The following is a 14,261-nucleotide window of genomic DNA, read 5'->3' as shown; positions in this document are numbered from 1 at the left end:
TGGGTTACTTGGAGAGTTTGACTCCATTTAACCTCCTTTGTTGATACACTCATTTTCTATTTTTTCAGTAAGAAAAGAGGGGTGACATTTAGCTACGCTTGAAGGTGTGACTAGTAATTGGACCAGAATTGGGCCTAGGCAAAATTTTACATATTGGACTCATTTTGCTCCTAATTTTTCATAGATTTGATTTAGTTAGGTTTTATCATCATTGGATGAACCTAACTAAACCAAATCAAACATTTTTGAAATTAATTCAAGGAGCCAAAAGAGACCAAATCCGCCCACCTTGCCTAGTCTCCTTTCTTTGACCGAATTGCTTCTCTAACCTTTAAGGAGATGAGAAGCTTGTGCTACAAGCTTCTCCTTAGCTTGCTTCCCAAGCAAGCTAAGTGAGAAGCTTGCTCCACAAGTTTCTAAACTCACCTAGAAGGTCAACTAACCTTACCATGGTTCCTAGTGAATCATGGTTAAGGTTAGCTTGCTCCTTAAGCTATCTACCTCTATATATTTATAATTTCTACTCTTGTAATCACTTTTGACATTTATGAGACTTGGAATTCAGAAATTCTCTCTCATTTCAAGAGTCCAATTTCGTGGAGAATCTCCTTCTCCTAGAAGCTTCACAAAGGAACTTCTCATTTGTACTTGGTTCTTCAAGTTTCTCTCCTTCAAGAGAAACCGAACCACCTTGGGAGGCATTTTCAAGCTTTTGAAGGTTGAACTCATTCAAATCTTCCATTGAAGTGAAGAACCTCAAGAGAAGAAGGGACTTAGCATGGTTCAACTTGAAGAAACATCAATCTTCTCCAAGTAGTTCCATCACTTGTAGAGAAGAGTGTTTGACAGGTCGAGTACCATCCAACCCATGAGAACACTTCGATCAAGACAAGCACTATTTGGATCCTTTGTTGAGGTATTTTTCTAAGATCAAGAGTCAACAAGACCTCGACTCTTAGACCTATATGATATAATTAAAATTTTAATATATTAATCAAATAACTTACATATTTTATTTTTAAAAATATAAAATAAAAAAATATATTTGAATATATAAAAATAAATAAAGTACATCTTTTATTAAAGTCAGAAAATGTATTTACAAACCAAAGATACATAAGTCGCCGTTGATAGAATGACTAAAACGATGTTTAAAGCTACGGGTAAGTGACTCACTCCCTAAAATCGAATTAAGTAAAATAAATAGAATTTAATGCATATGTACCGTGACTTTTAAGATAATTAGTGTTAGGCTTTTCAATCCATTAATACACGTTTTAATAATTTTAAAGTTAAATTCTACTTTTATTTTTTCATGATATCAAATTCGTGATTTTTATTCATTAAATTTTAATTTTACAATTTTAACCTCTCAATCTTATAAAATTTACAATATTTAACCATTTATTATATATATATATATATATATAAATATTATTAAAATTATAATATTTATTTTGACTTAATATTGATGACATAATAACTAATATTTAATAACATTCATACTAAAAACATTTCACTTTTATTTTATTGTACTATTTTTATGTGATAAAAATGAGAAATAAAAAATAAATTTATCCTAAATATTATAAAATAACAATTATTATATTATTTAATTTTAAATTATGACTATTACAATTTTAATGATAAAAGAGATTAAATATGTAAGTTTCATAAAACTAATAGAATAAAATTGTTAAAAAAAGGATAAAATTAAGAATTTAATATTATAGAAGGAGAAAAATACAATTTAATCTAATTTTTTTAAAAAAATAGTTAATAGCGTTACGCATTTGTAATTGTATAAAGTAATTAAAATGTGTTGTATGTATTTTTAAGTAAGATACGCAGAACCTGCGATAAAACCGCTCATTTGGGCGTTGGAAAGATGCAGAACCAGCAAAGGAACAGTTCATTTCGGCAAAATAAAAACATACTTCTCCTCCTTTTCTAGATATAAATTAAAAGAATTTAATTTACACTAATTAAAAAAATTATTTTATATTATTTAATTTTATTTTAAAAAATTATTTCTCCACAATATTATTCAATAAAACTTAATATTAAGAATAAATAATATAATCTTAATTAAATAATTTTTTAAAAAAATAATATTAAATAAAGTAAAATTAATATATATATATATAAGGGGAGTTATAATTACACTGGTGTAACTTTTACTAAGTATTATACCGCTCAAAAACTTTATATTAAATGTGAATTTTGTAAATCTAACCGTTAGATTGAAAGTTTATATCACTTTATACGTGTATATCAAATTTTGTTAAAATTGAACAGTAATCAAAGTGTTCATATTTTAAATTATTTTGAATAAATATATTACGTTAATTTTGTTTTATAAAAATGAAGTATCAAATCATCTTGGATTAATATAAAATTTTGTATATATGATCTAAGAAATATAAACTTTCAATCTAAAGATTGAATTTACAAAATTCATATTTAACATATAATTATTGAACGGTGTAATACTTAATAAAAATTACACCAATATTATTATAATTCATATATATATATATATATATATATATATATATATATATATATATATATGTAAAGTTCTTTCTACTACTTCAACAACTACAAAATGTAATAAATACATTTAAGTGGACAAATTAATGTTTGGTAGATATTTATGCTGAGAGTGAGGTAGTATTTGGTAGAAAGAAAAGAAATAAATAAATAAAAGAAAAACAGAGGAGTGAGAATTATGTAAGTGAAAATAGATTAAAAAAATAAAACAAAATTTTAATTATTTGATTGGAAAAAATATGTGAAAAATAGAATATATATATATATATATATATATATATAAGAGAAAAAATAGATAATATTCATTATTCACCAAAATTCTCAACTTATTTTCACTCTTTCTTTCTCATTTTTTTACTCATTTTATCTCAATTAAACAAACGCTAAGAGTATAGCATGTCATCACTTTACTAAAGGCAAACTAATTCCATATTACTGATTGGATAACTTTTGAAATCAACTTATTATAATTATATATTTGTCTTTTTTTTTTTAATGTATAAACTATATATTTGTCTTCTACACAATGTATTTTAATCCACATTTTTATAAGAATTAAAGTTTAACGTTTGTATAAGAATGAATTGAAAATATCTCATATTAATATTTTTAATTAAAGTCACTTAATTTTAGCCTAAGTTGTAAAAGTTTTCTGATTTAATATTTTTAAAAGCAAATTTTAGGTTGTATATAAATAAACTATTTTAGTTCATATGAAAGACTTATTTATTTCTTTCTCCGATAACTTAAATTTTCTTTTACACTGCCATGTTGTTTTTCACATTGTGCTCATGTTGGAGTTGATTTAGGAAGAAAGTACAGAAATGAATTAGTTGTTAGAATTTTGATCACTTCCAAAATGTAATATGGGAATGGCAATGGGAATTAAAAAAAGTTATCTTAAATTTAATAGCTTCATTTACTCAAACCAAACCCCCATCCAACCACCCTCGTCCGCAGATACCATCACACTTATAAATACTCCATTTCCACTCCATTATTCTCCATCTACTCATACATACCACCATGGTGGACCCAAACTCACGCCGCGTCGGCGACACCGAGCGCAGCTGGTGCCGCGCCGCACTCGGCGGCACCGGAATCGCCGTCCTGGCCCTCCGAACCTCCTCCCCGCCGGACATTCCCCGCCTCCAAGCCGCCCTCCACAAGCTCCAATCCTCCCACCCGATCCTCCGCTCCCGCCTCCACTCCAACGCCGCCGCCACCTCCTTCTCCTTCCTGACCTCCGGGGCGCCCTCCCTCAAGCTCCAGTCCCAGACGCTCCCCGCCTCCGCCTCCGCCGACCCCCTCCACCAGGTCCTGGAGCTGGAGCTCAACCGCAACACGTGGCGCGACTCCCCCTCCGACGCCGAGGACCTCCTCTTCGCCACGCTCTACGAAGTCCAAGGCGCCTCCACCCGCGTCCTGGCGCTGCGCCTCCACGTGTCCGCCTGCGACCGCACCACCGCGCTGCTGCTGCTCCAGGAGCTCCTGGTCCTCATGGGAGAAGAGGACGCTGCGAATGCGAATGCGAATGGTGATTATTGTGATCGTAGAGAAGAGGCTAACTTGGCCATCGAAGACCTCGTGCCACGTGCCAAGGCTAAGAAACCCGTGTGGACGCGCGGTCTCAACATGCTCTCCTACTCGCTTAGCTCGCTCAGGCTCTCTAATCTCAACTTCGTTGACACCAAAGGCCCCAGGTTTTCCCAACTACTCAGGTTCCAACTCAACCAAAATCAGACCAACCAACTTCTCGCTGTAAGCTCCTTATTAATAACCCTTATCTTAATATTCATCATCTTCACATAATATATATATATATATATGTGTGATCAAATAGTATATTTTAAAAATTCATTTTATAAAGTTGTGAATATAAAATTTAATTCACTGAGATCTAACACATTTAGTAGATACTATATTGGTTGGTGTGTATAAAGAAAACTTTATAAAGAAATACAAAAACTCAGATTTGTAAGGTAGAGTGAAAAAAACAAATGATCCTTCCAAGGAATAATAGTTTTTTTTGGAGGATTTCAAAGTACGTGAAGAGGTTGGTGTGTATGCGTATTCAATATTGGAAGCTATAATAACTCTAAGAGTGGGATTCGGCTATAGAAGTTGATCCACGCTTAAGGTAAGAAGTTCGAATCTTGCCTTATGTATGCAATCGCGTTAAATCTTGGGGTCAGCTATTCTATCCTTTGATATACCTCTAATGTAGCGAGAAGATTAGTCACTGTTATGAGCCGGAATCCTAAAGAAAGGAACCAAAAAAAAATATTCGAAGCTATAGCAAAGTAGCAGTACCACTATTCAATGAAAATACCGGTACTGGTCATATGAAAGTATGCAACTAGGTGCAAAAAGGTGAAAATTGAAACGGGTCATAGATTACTTTTTTTGAATGGAATTGCAGTAACCGTTCATGTGAACTTTTCAGGGTTGCAAGTGCAGTGGGATTAAACTATGTGGGGCTCTTGTTGCTGCGGGATTGATGGCTGCTCATTGCCCCAAGCGTAGCTCCAGGAAGTATGGGGTTGTAACCCTCACTGATTGCCGATCCAATCTCGAACCTCCTCTCTCTGACAATTTTGGTAACTTTTTCACCTTTACTTCTCATTTCTCATTAATGTTTTACTTTTACTACTCATTAGTAATCTTTTGCAAGGGATCTGGGATCCCATTAACATATTCTGCCAAAAATGTTTGCCAGTAACTCATCCAGTGTTGGATATATTTTGTGAAAACAAAATATAACCTTTATCTCATACACCATGCATGTCAGCAGTAAAATTTTGTTGGAATGACTAGTCACCTCCTATCGTTGTATTTCTTATTTAGATAATATTAAAGAAAAACCATTAAAAACATATAAACAATTTTTAGCTTGAACACCCAAATTAATATTAGCTCTTGCAACGTAATGAACCCTAGTACTATGTTGCACCAATAAATCTGAGAACTTAATTAACTATAGCTTTCTAATTTTATAGAAGGTATTAGTTTGGTCCCACCTCAAGTGGATAGGTGTACCTCATGCATCATAATGCATTGTTCCCTAAATGCCTAACTTCAAGAAGTTTCATTATCAATACAAAGTGTCTATAGACTTTATCCAATCGATCGTGTGATGACTAATCTAACTATCATCTAACTATTTTGGTATAGTTTTCACTCCCAAACATTAAATATAAATTTTGATATAGTTATTGTAAAAATTACTATATATGTATTTGACATATAGCGATTTGTAAACTTTTTTACATTTTTAATCAATATACTATCTCTTCTATTAAAAATCCACTCTAAAAATAAAGAAGACGATTTTTCATGTCCTGTTTTAATTTTCATAAAATAATTTCTTTTTAAACCTACTATTTTTGACGTCATGACTCATGAGTATGCAGTATATATGTCTATTTTAAGAAAACAAGGAATAAGTAAAACAACATCGGTCTCGGCAAGAATTAATTGTGATGTTGATGTACCACACCGTTTTTTTTTTCTTTTGAATCCTGCGGGTAGAACATCTGTGTTTTTACAAAGCATTGCCACACCTTTCCCTCGTACTATAAAAGACCATTAATTAGTGTGTCTTATTGAAAGCGGACGGGTGAGTTGGTGGCAAAATTTAATTCCATCGTCATACGTGTTTTTCCAATTATTAACATTAAAATACTTAATTACCAAAAAAAAATATAAAAATACTTATACAGGAGTATTTAATTTTTTATACCATATTGAAATGGTCCACTACGTCACTTGAATGCTGCATTAAAAACTTATATACAAGACCCAACATTGAACCGTGTACGACAGAGCAAAGACAAAAGCAACGTAAAAAGAAAGAATGAATGAATTTTAAATGGCGGAACCAATGAAGCTCCGATGCATTAATAATAAAAAAAATGGTGCGATTGACAAAAGTGGGCACACCCATTTTCAGGATTTTACCACTCTGCCATTCTGAATTCCCACGAGGTGAAGGGAGAGGAATCGATGTGGGAGCTAGCGAAGAGAACATACGAAGCATTCGCGAACTCCAAAAAGAGCAACAAGCACTTGTCGGACATGGCGGACCTAACTTTTCTGATGTGCAAGGCGATAGAGAACCCGGGGCTGACGCCGTCGTCGTCGCTGAGAACCTCCGTGATGGCGGTGTTCGAGGACACGCTGGTGGACAACGGCGGCGCCAAGCAGCGGCAGATCGGGGTGGAGGACTACGTCGGGTGCGCCTCCGTTCACGGGGTGGGACCCTCCATCGGAATTTTCGACACCATAAGAGACGGAAGCTTGGATTGCGTTTGCGTGTACCCTGCGCCGTTGCACTCGCGGGAACAGATGCAACAGATTCTCGATAAGATGAAGGCTATACTTATTGAAGCTGCAAAGAGTTACACTGCATGAGGAGGATACTGTTACTGTCATATCAAAAATCATAATTAATAATGAAGAGGGTTCCGTTTAGAATAAGATTTATTTTGTTTAATAACTCATTCTATTTTAAATATTAACGATCTAATCATTAAATTTAAAATTTTTAATACAAAGATTAAATTTGTAAAAAAAATTTAAAAAAATTAAAAATTATTTAATACTTCTTTTTATTAATTCACATCAATTTATAAAATAATTTTATAATTATTCATAAATTTAAATTAATGAAATAAAATATTAAATAATTTTTAAATTTTTTAAAAATTTATAAACTTGATTTATACATTAAAAATTTTGAATTCAATAGTTGAATCGTTTAAATCTAATATAAAATATGAGTTATTCAACAAAATAAGTTTACAAATCCTTCCACCTAACTATTTTCGTTACATTTAACTATGCAATTACAAATCATGTATGGCTCCAAATTTTTACTGGTATTTTTTGTTTTGGATAAATGTCCACATCGATCGTAGTTCAATAGCCATGCACTATAGCATTACAGTTTACAATCAAGTCTGAATTAAATGGAAAATGTACTGTGTAGTGGCACGAAATTTATCTCACCAAAATGTACTAGTACTATCTGACTAATATAGGAAGAAAATTTAGCCACACATCCTTAGTTATTAGGTGTGTTTATGTTCTTATTTTGCTTCATATTATATATTTAATTTAATTTATGTCTCATTAATATATATTTAGATTTAAATATGTCTTTAATCTCTCAAATTTATGATAAATTTATTTTTATCCCTCAAATTTAAAATTATTATTTTTAGTCCTTATAATTTCAAAAAAAAATCTTTTTTTAATTCTTATATTCAAGTTTTGTTAAGAAATTTATCAAATATTATTGTATAAAATCTACTTATTAATGTTCCTGACAGTGAAAACATTACATTAAATCTGATTGATTTTACATAATCGTCTTAATTAATCACTTTCAAATATGTTATTAGTAATCTTAGGGATTAAAACAAAATTTTTAAAAATTACAGGAACTAAAATAATAATTTTAAATTTGAGGGATCAAAAATAAATTTGTCTTAAATTTGAGGTATTAAAATCATATTTAAACCTATATATTTAATATATTATGTAAAATTTCAATTTTTATTGAAGAACAGTAACGACAATATCTAAAAAATTATATCGAATGAACTTTATCTTTTAATAATAAAAATATTTACAAAGTTTTTCAGCATTAAATTTTTTATTATTATTTATTAAGCAATATTTTCTTACATGTAATATATATGATAGATAATTATTTTTATACAATTAAAATTTATTGTAAATAAATATTTTTAAATATATAAATTACATTAAATTCGAAATAAATAATTTTTTGTGATGTAATATTGTTTTTAATTATCATGGTGCTATTTAAATAATACGAAATAATATAGTATGAAACACGAAGGGGGTGTATTGGATTAGGATTTTAAAGGACTTTTTTTAGTTAAAAAAAATCCTGCGGATTTTAAAAGACTTTGAAGGATTTTCATGACTTTTAAGATTTTGCAGGATTCTACAAGACTTAAAATCAGGATTTTAATGGATTTTGCAAGACTTTTAAATCAGGATTTTAATGGATTCTGTGGGATTTTGTAGAATTTTCGTGGATTTTTTACATTTGATAAGATTTCAAAAAAAAATTCATACATTCAAATTTAAAAAGAATTAAAGACAAAAATAATAAAAAAAAACAATAATGTCTAGATAAATAATAATAATAATAATTCTCCATAATATTCTATCATCTTAAATAACATTCACCCACATATCCATAGCTATACTAGTCCTCCAAACATTAGCGTCTTTTCGCTCTTGCTCCTGAGTTTGAATAATAGGCTCAAAAGTAAGATCTTCATTAACTGGTAACATTGAAGATGAAGATTCATCCACCGCTTCAATTGAAAATTCATCGAAACGACATTCTTTACGTAGAAAGTTATGTAGTGTTGCACATACTAACACAAATTCTACTTGTGTCTTAAATAAAAATGGAGGTGCTGACTTAATTGTGAACCTTGATTTAAAAATACCAAATATTCTCTCAATCACATTCCTTAAAGACGCATGACGAAAATTGAACAATTCTTTCTCATTTTCAAGGTCATTACCCTGACCTGCAAAATGTTGTAGATGATATCTTACACCTTGAAATGGAGCTAAAAATTGGCGTCGATTAGGAAATCCACAATCCACAAAAAAATATTTACCTAATTACATATGCAATATATATAATATTAGTATAATAATAATTATAATAATTATTATTATTATTATTTAAAGAATAAGAATTTAGATATAGAGAATATATATATATATATATATATATATATATATATATTATTTTTAGTTATATACTTTTAACGATATTTATAAATTTAAATTATTCTAACAAATATTTTAACAATATTTTCTTTTTTAAAAAATAAGCTAATGAAAACATAAATCCTAAACCCTAAAAAATTAGATACTGCAATGTCTTATATTAATTTTCTTTTTTTAAAATATAAAAAAGTCCTAATTTCACAATATAAAAATAAAAAAAATTCATAGTAAAAAAAATAAAATAATTGGTGAGTCATAAAAGGAGGAGGGATAAGAGTAACAAACTTAAGGGAAGGAGAGCGATCGCAGTTTTTATGCTGAGAGGGTTCTTCCTCTAACTAAGATCCATTTTCATCTCATTCTACTCACAGAAACCCTAACAAATTCATCTTATATATATATATATATATATATATATATATATATATATATATATATTGTAGAGATTATGATATCAATTTCATCTTTCACCTTTTTCTTTTCTTGACGTGTGTTATAAAAAAAACTACCACTTAAAAGTTAAAATTTGAATCATTTTTTTGTGTTATATAAAGGAAAAAATTCAACTACATAAATAAAATAAAGCAAGTCAATTAAAGAGAACGAACAAAAAAATAGAGCAAGTCAATGACACTATCATTTACATATCAGAGTTTCAAAAAATAATTATAAATATTACATTTTAAAAGGAAATATTTAAATTTATAACATATGGATAGATAATTATTACTCAACTTAGATTTAATTATTTTCTGCATTAAAATAATGTTTGTCATGAAAATTACATTCCACAAATAGAGAGTAATATTTGATTATAACTTTTAAAATACTGCATTGACCGTATCTATGGGAAGAAAAAAATTCTATTGAACCAGACAAATTTTTGGTTTTGGATTCGCCTGCCCTTCAATGTAGCAAAGCTTGAATTATATTGATGAATGTTTACTACTTAAAATCAGTCGCTAATGTTCAACTACTTAGAATGTTTGTTACGGTAGGAATAATTGATTCGGAGACTTTCCCAGACAAGCATTTAATCTTAATTGATAGTTCATTATTTCTGGTGAAGTTTTTGTTAGCTTTACCTAATAATTCAAATCAATATATAAAATAATTTTATAATTATCTATTAATTTGAATTAATAAAATGAAGTATCAACTGATTTTTAAATTTTTTAAAAATTTACAAATTTGATCTATGCATTAAGAACTTTAAATTGAACGGTTGAATCGTTAAAATTTGATGTAGAACATGAGTTATTGAATGGAATAAATCTAGGTAGACTTATTCCTAGAGTAAAAAAAATCCATCCTCATATATATATATATATATATATATATATATATATATATATATGAGGAGAGATTCATTTACTCTCGGAGTAACTCTTTATCCTCATCCTTTATTTTATTTAAATCTAATGGCTTATAATGAGTTACTAAAAAGGGTCACATGAGAGCTTCTCATGAGTTACTGAAAAGGCTTACGAGAGAACTTCTCTTGTAAAGTTTCCCACTAGACCGTCCCGCTTCCTTTATACTTTTTTATTTCCCCTTCGATATTGATTCTGGTTCGTATGGTATTTCATTTGCAGAAAAAAAAAAAGCAATTAGATAAATATTTGCAAAAGAAATAGTGAAGCTAAACACAAGTATTTTTTCAACTTTTCCATTGGCTACCTTGACTCTCATGAGCATGTTAAGGTATTTTCTATTAAAGTACAATTTTCACCTTTTTGTTTCACCCATTGACATATAATTGATATATTGTTCTCTGTATCGCTACTTTGATTGAATGTATTTATTGGATTTTATTGGACATGTAACTAAATATATATATATATATATATATAACCAATATTTTGCTCTCTGTTTCACCTTTATAATTTTCTTTAAAGTAAAAAATGTAATTAAATACGTAAATTTTCTTATATATATTATTGACATATAGCATCTATTGACACACTAAATTTTTTTTATAATTGGTGTAGCAGCAAATAATGGACAACAATGGTAATGATTTTGAAGCTAAGCCCAAGCACTTAGAAATATGGCATGAAAATATTATATTGGATGCTCCAAATATTGGTAAGGAAACCAATATTGAACCTTGTGTATGGAATTTGTTTCTTTTGAAAAAGTTAGAGAATTCTACAATTCATTTGCTAAGAAGAGAGGATTTGGAGTACGTATTTATTCAAGTAAACCTAAGAGATCAATTTTGGTATGTTGCAATGAAGTTCAAAACAAAGTGAAAAAACATAGAAATAAAAAGAAGTGTTCAACCTTTCAAAATGGTTGTCCAGCTTCACTAGTTGTTTCAAGAGGTACAATAAATAGCAATTTGATTATAATTGCATTTAACAATGATCATAACCATGTTATGCTTAGCCCAAGAAGTATTTCTTATATGAGTTGTCATAAAAAGATGAGTGGTGCAGCAAAGTGCCTTGTTGAAAAATTTAAGGAAGAAGGCATACCAACTGGAAAGGTTGCTACCATTTTCAATAATGGTGAATCAACATTCTCTAACAGAGATTGTTGGAATCATATTAGAAATTTTCGGAGGAAAAAATTTAGATGTTGGAGATGCTCAAGCTGTTTTCAATTATTGTAAACGAAAACAGGTTGAAAACTCAAACTTTTTTTTTATGAAATTCAGTGTGATGATGATTATCAGATGATCAATATTTTTTGGGTTGATGCTAGAGCAAGATTAGATCACCAAAAATTTGGGGATGTCATAACTTTTGATACCACATATAGAACTAACAAGTACAGTGTGCCGTTTGCTCCATTTGTCAGATTGAATAATCATTGTCAGTCAATTTTATTTGGTTGTGCTTTGTTGCAAGATGAGTTAGAGAGTTCTTTTATATGGTTGTTTGAAACCTAGCTTGAGGCAATGGATGTTAAAAAAACCTATATCTATCATAACTGATCAAGACTTAGCTATGAGAGATGCCTTAGCAAAAGTATTTCCTGAAAGTCAACACCGTCCCTGTTTATGGCATATTAGAAAAAAGTTTCCTGAAAATTAAGTTAGCTCATATCTATCACAAAAAATCCATTTTCAAGCAAGAGCTGAAAAGATGCATTCATAATGCACCTAATATACAAAGTTTTGAAGAAGAATCAAAGCGTTTAATGAATGAGTATAACTTAGAGGAGAATGAATGGCTTCAAGGGTTATATAAGATTAAAGAGTCTAGGATACCAATTTACAATAGAAGCACATTTTTTGTTGGGATGATTACAACTCAAAGAAGGGAGAGTATTAATTCATTTTTTGATTCTTTTGTAAATGCATCAACAACATTACAAGAATTTGTGTTGAAGTTTGAAAAGGCAGTTGATAGTCGCTTAGAGGTAGAAAGAAGAGAAGATTATGAATCCAGACATAAATCACACATCTTGACAACAAGGTAAAAACTTGAGAAACATGGTGTATCTATTTATACAAGAAATATGTTTTCTAAATTTCAAGATGAGCTTGAGAAGATCAAAAGAGATGGGCCTAGATATGTCTATCAAGTGTCCAACAATTTTGAAGCTCAAGATAAGTTCATTGTTGACATAGATTTGACCACAAAGATTGCTCATTGTAGTTGCCAACTTTATGAATTCCTAGGGATATTGTGTAGACATATATTGGTAATATTTCAAGCAAAAGGTGTTGTTCAAATTCCTAGTCATTTCATTTTTCAACACTGGACTAAGAATGCTAACAAAGGTATTGATATTAGTTATACTGGAAATAACTTTGATGGTTAATCTAATACATCAAAGATTTTGAGAAGAATGCATGCACAACAAGAAGCAAACATGTTGGTTGATCTTGCTAAAGAATCAAAGGAGATATATAAATTCATTGTTATGGAAATCAATCGTGTTCACACCTTAGCTATGATAATGAAGACTGAATCATTTACTGATGATGGAGTAAATCCTTTGGAGTTAATCCAAAACAATGAAAACCAAGTTTGCTTAATAGAGAAAGGAAGTGAAACACCACAATTGATTATCATAGACCCACATGTATCACAAACAAAAGGGAGAAAAAAGGATGGAGAGAAAATAACTCAAAGTTGTAGACTTAAAAGTGGGCTAGAAGTATCACTTAATAAATCCTTAGTCAAAAGGAAAGCATGCCATGAGTGTGGGGAGCACGGCCACAATAGTAGAACTTGCAAGAAAAAAAATAGACAAGGTTAATATTCATGTAATGATTTTCATGTTTTGAATTATTTTCATTGTTTTCTATTTAAATATATTATTATAATGAATAACTAATGTGCAATTCTATCTTTGCAGGTTTTTTGTAATGATTTGACTCATGATGACAGATTTGGAGTCATTTGAATTGATAATTTGTCCTATATTTTGTTACTTTGATTTATGTTTTTTTTATAGCTTTTGTTATACTCATTGAGTAAACATTGTTGACTCTGATACATGAGTCTTAACAATTAAATTTTGTAGTTGGATTTGATTTATCATTACTAGTTGTAAGCATTTGGGTGTACTTGGTATGAAATTCAATTTTGCTGTGGAAAATTTCCTGTCATGGTGATAGTATTGGATTTAAGTTGATGTATCTGGTATCCTGTGACATGTAATCTTTTGTCGAAAATAATTTAGCATGCATTCACTTTTTTCAATTTGTAAAACTCATGTGATAATCATATAATTGTAACTTGTCTTGTTGTAAATTTGCCGTCATACAGTACTTGTGTTGACTATTGATATCTTGACTTGCTTAATTCATAATAATTTGAATAGTGAATCAAAATATTTGCACCTTTCAAAATACAAAAATGAACATGTTTAGTCCTATAAATTGCAACATTCACCTCCTTTCCACACAACCAAGATGAAAATTAAACTGTAATGTAAACATTTCTTTTTTAAAAACACACTAA

The 14,261-nt window shown here is 29.8% G+C and overlaps 1 protein-coding gene and 1 long non-coding RNA gene across 2 annotated transcripts; both read left to right on the top strand.

Annotated features, from left to right (window-relative positions):
* The first annotated feature begins 3,547 nt into the window (after window positions 1-3,547).
* On the top strand, window positions 3,548-7,032 carry LOC109791043 (uncharacterized). Its single transcript, XM_020350295.3, has 3 exons — window positions 3,548-4,314; window positions 5,000-5,153; window positions 6,506-7,032. The coding sequence occupies exons 1-3, from the start codon at window positions 3,580-3,582 to the stop codon at window positions 6,964-6,966; spliced, it is 1,350 nt and encodes a 449-aa protein (XP_020205884.1). The 5' UTR covers window positions 3,548-3,579; the 3' UTR covers window positions 6,967-7,032.
* Window positions 7,033-10,714: 3,682 nt separating this feature from the next.
* Window positions 10,715-14,000, top strand: LOC145950155 (uncharacterized). The gene is made up of 2 exons (XR_014428262.1): window positions 10,715-13,549; window positions 13,654-14,000. It is a non-coding gene; the product is annotated as an uncharacterized LOC145950155 (long non-coding RNA).
* Window positions 14,001-14,261: the final 261 nt, after the last annotated feature.

The sequence above is a fragment of the Cajanus cajan genome, chromosome 7 (genome assembly GCF_000230855.2).
Source record: "Cajanus cajan strain Asha chromosome 7, NIPB_CcT2T_4, whole genome shotgun sequence".
In the NCBI taxonomy this organism is placed as follows: domain Eukaryota; kingdom Viridiplantae; phylum Streptophyta; class Magnoliopsida; order Fabales; family Fabaceae; genus Cajanus; species Cajanus cajan.
Note: the sequence above shows the minus strand (reverse complement) of the source record. Positions and strands in the feature narration are given on the sequence as shown.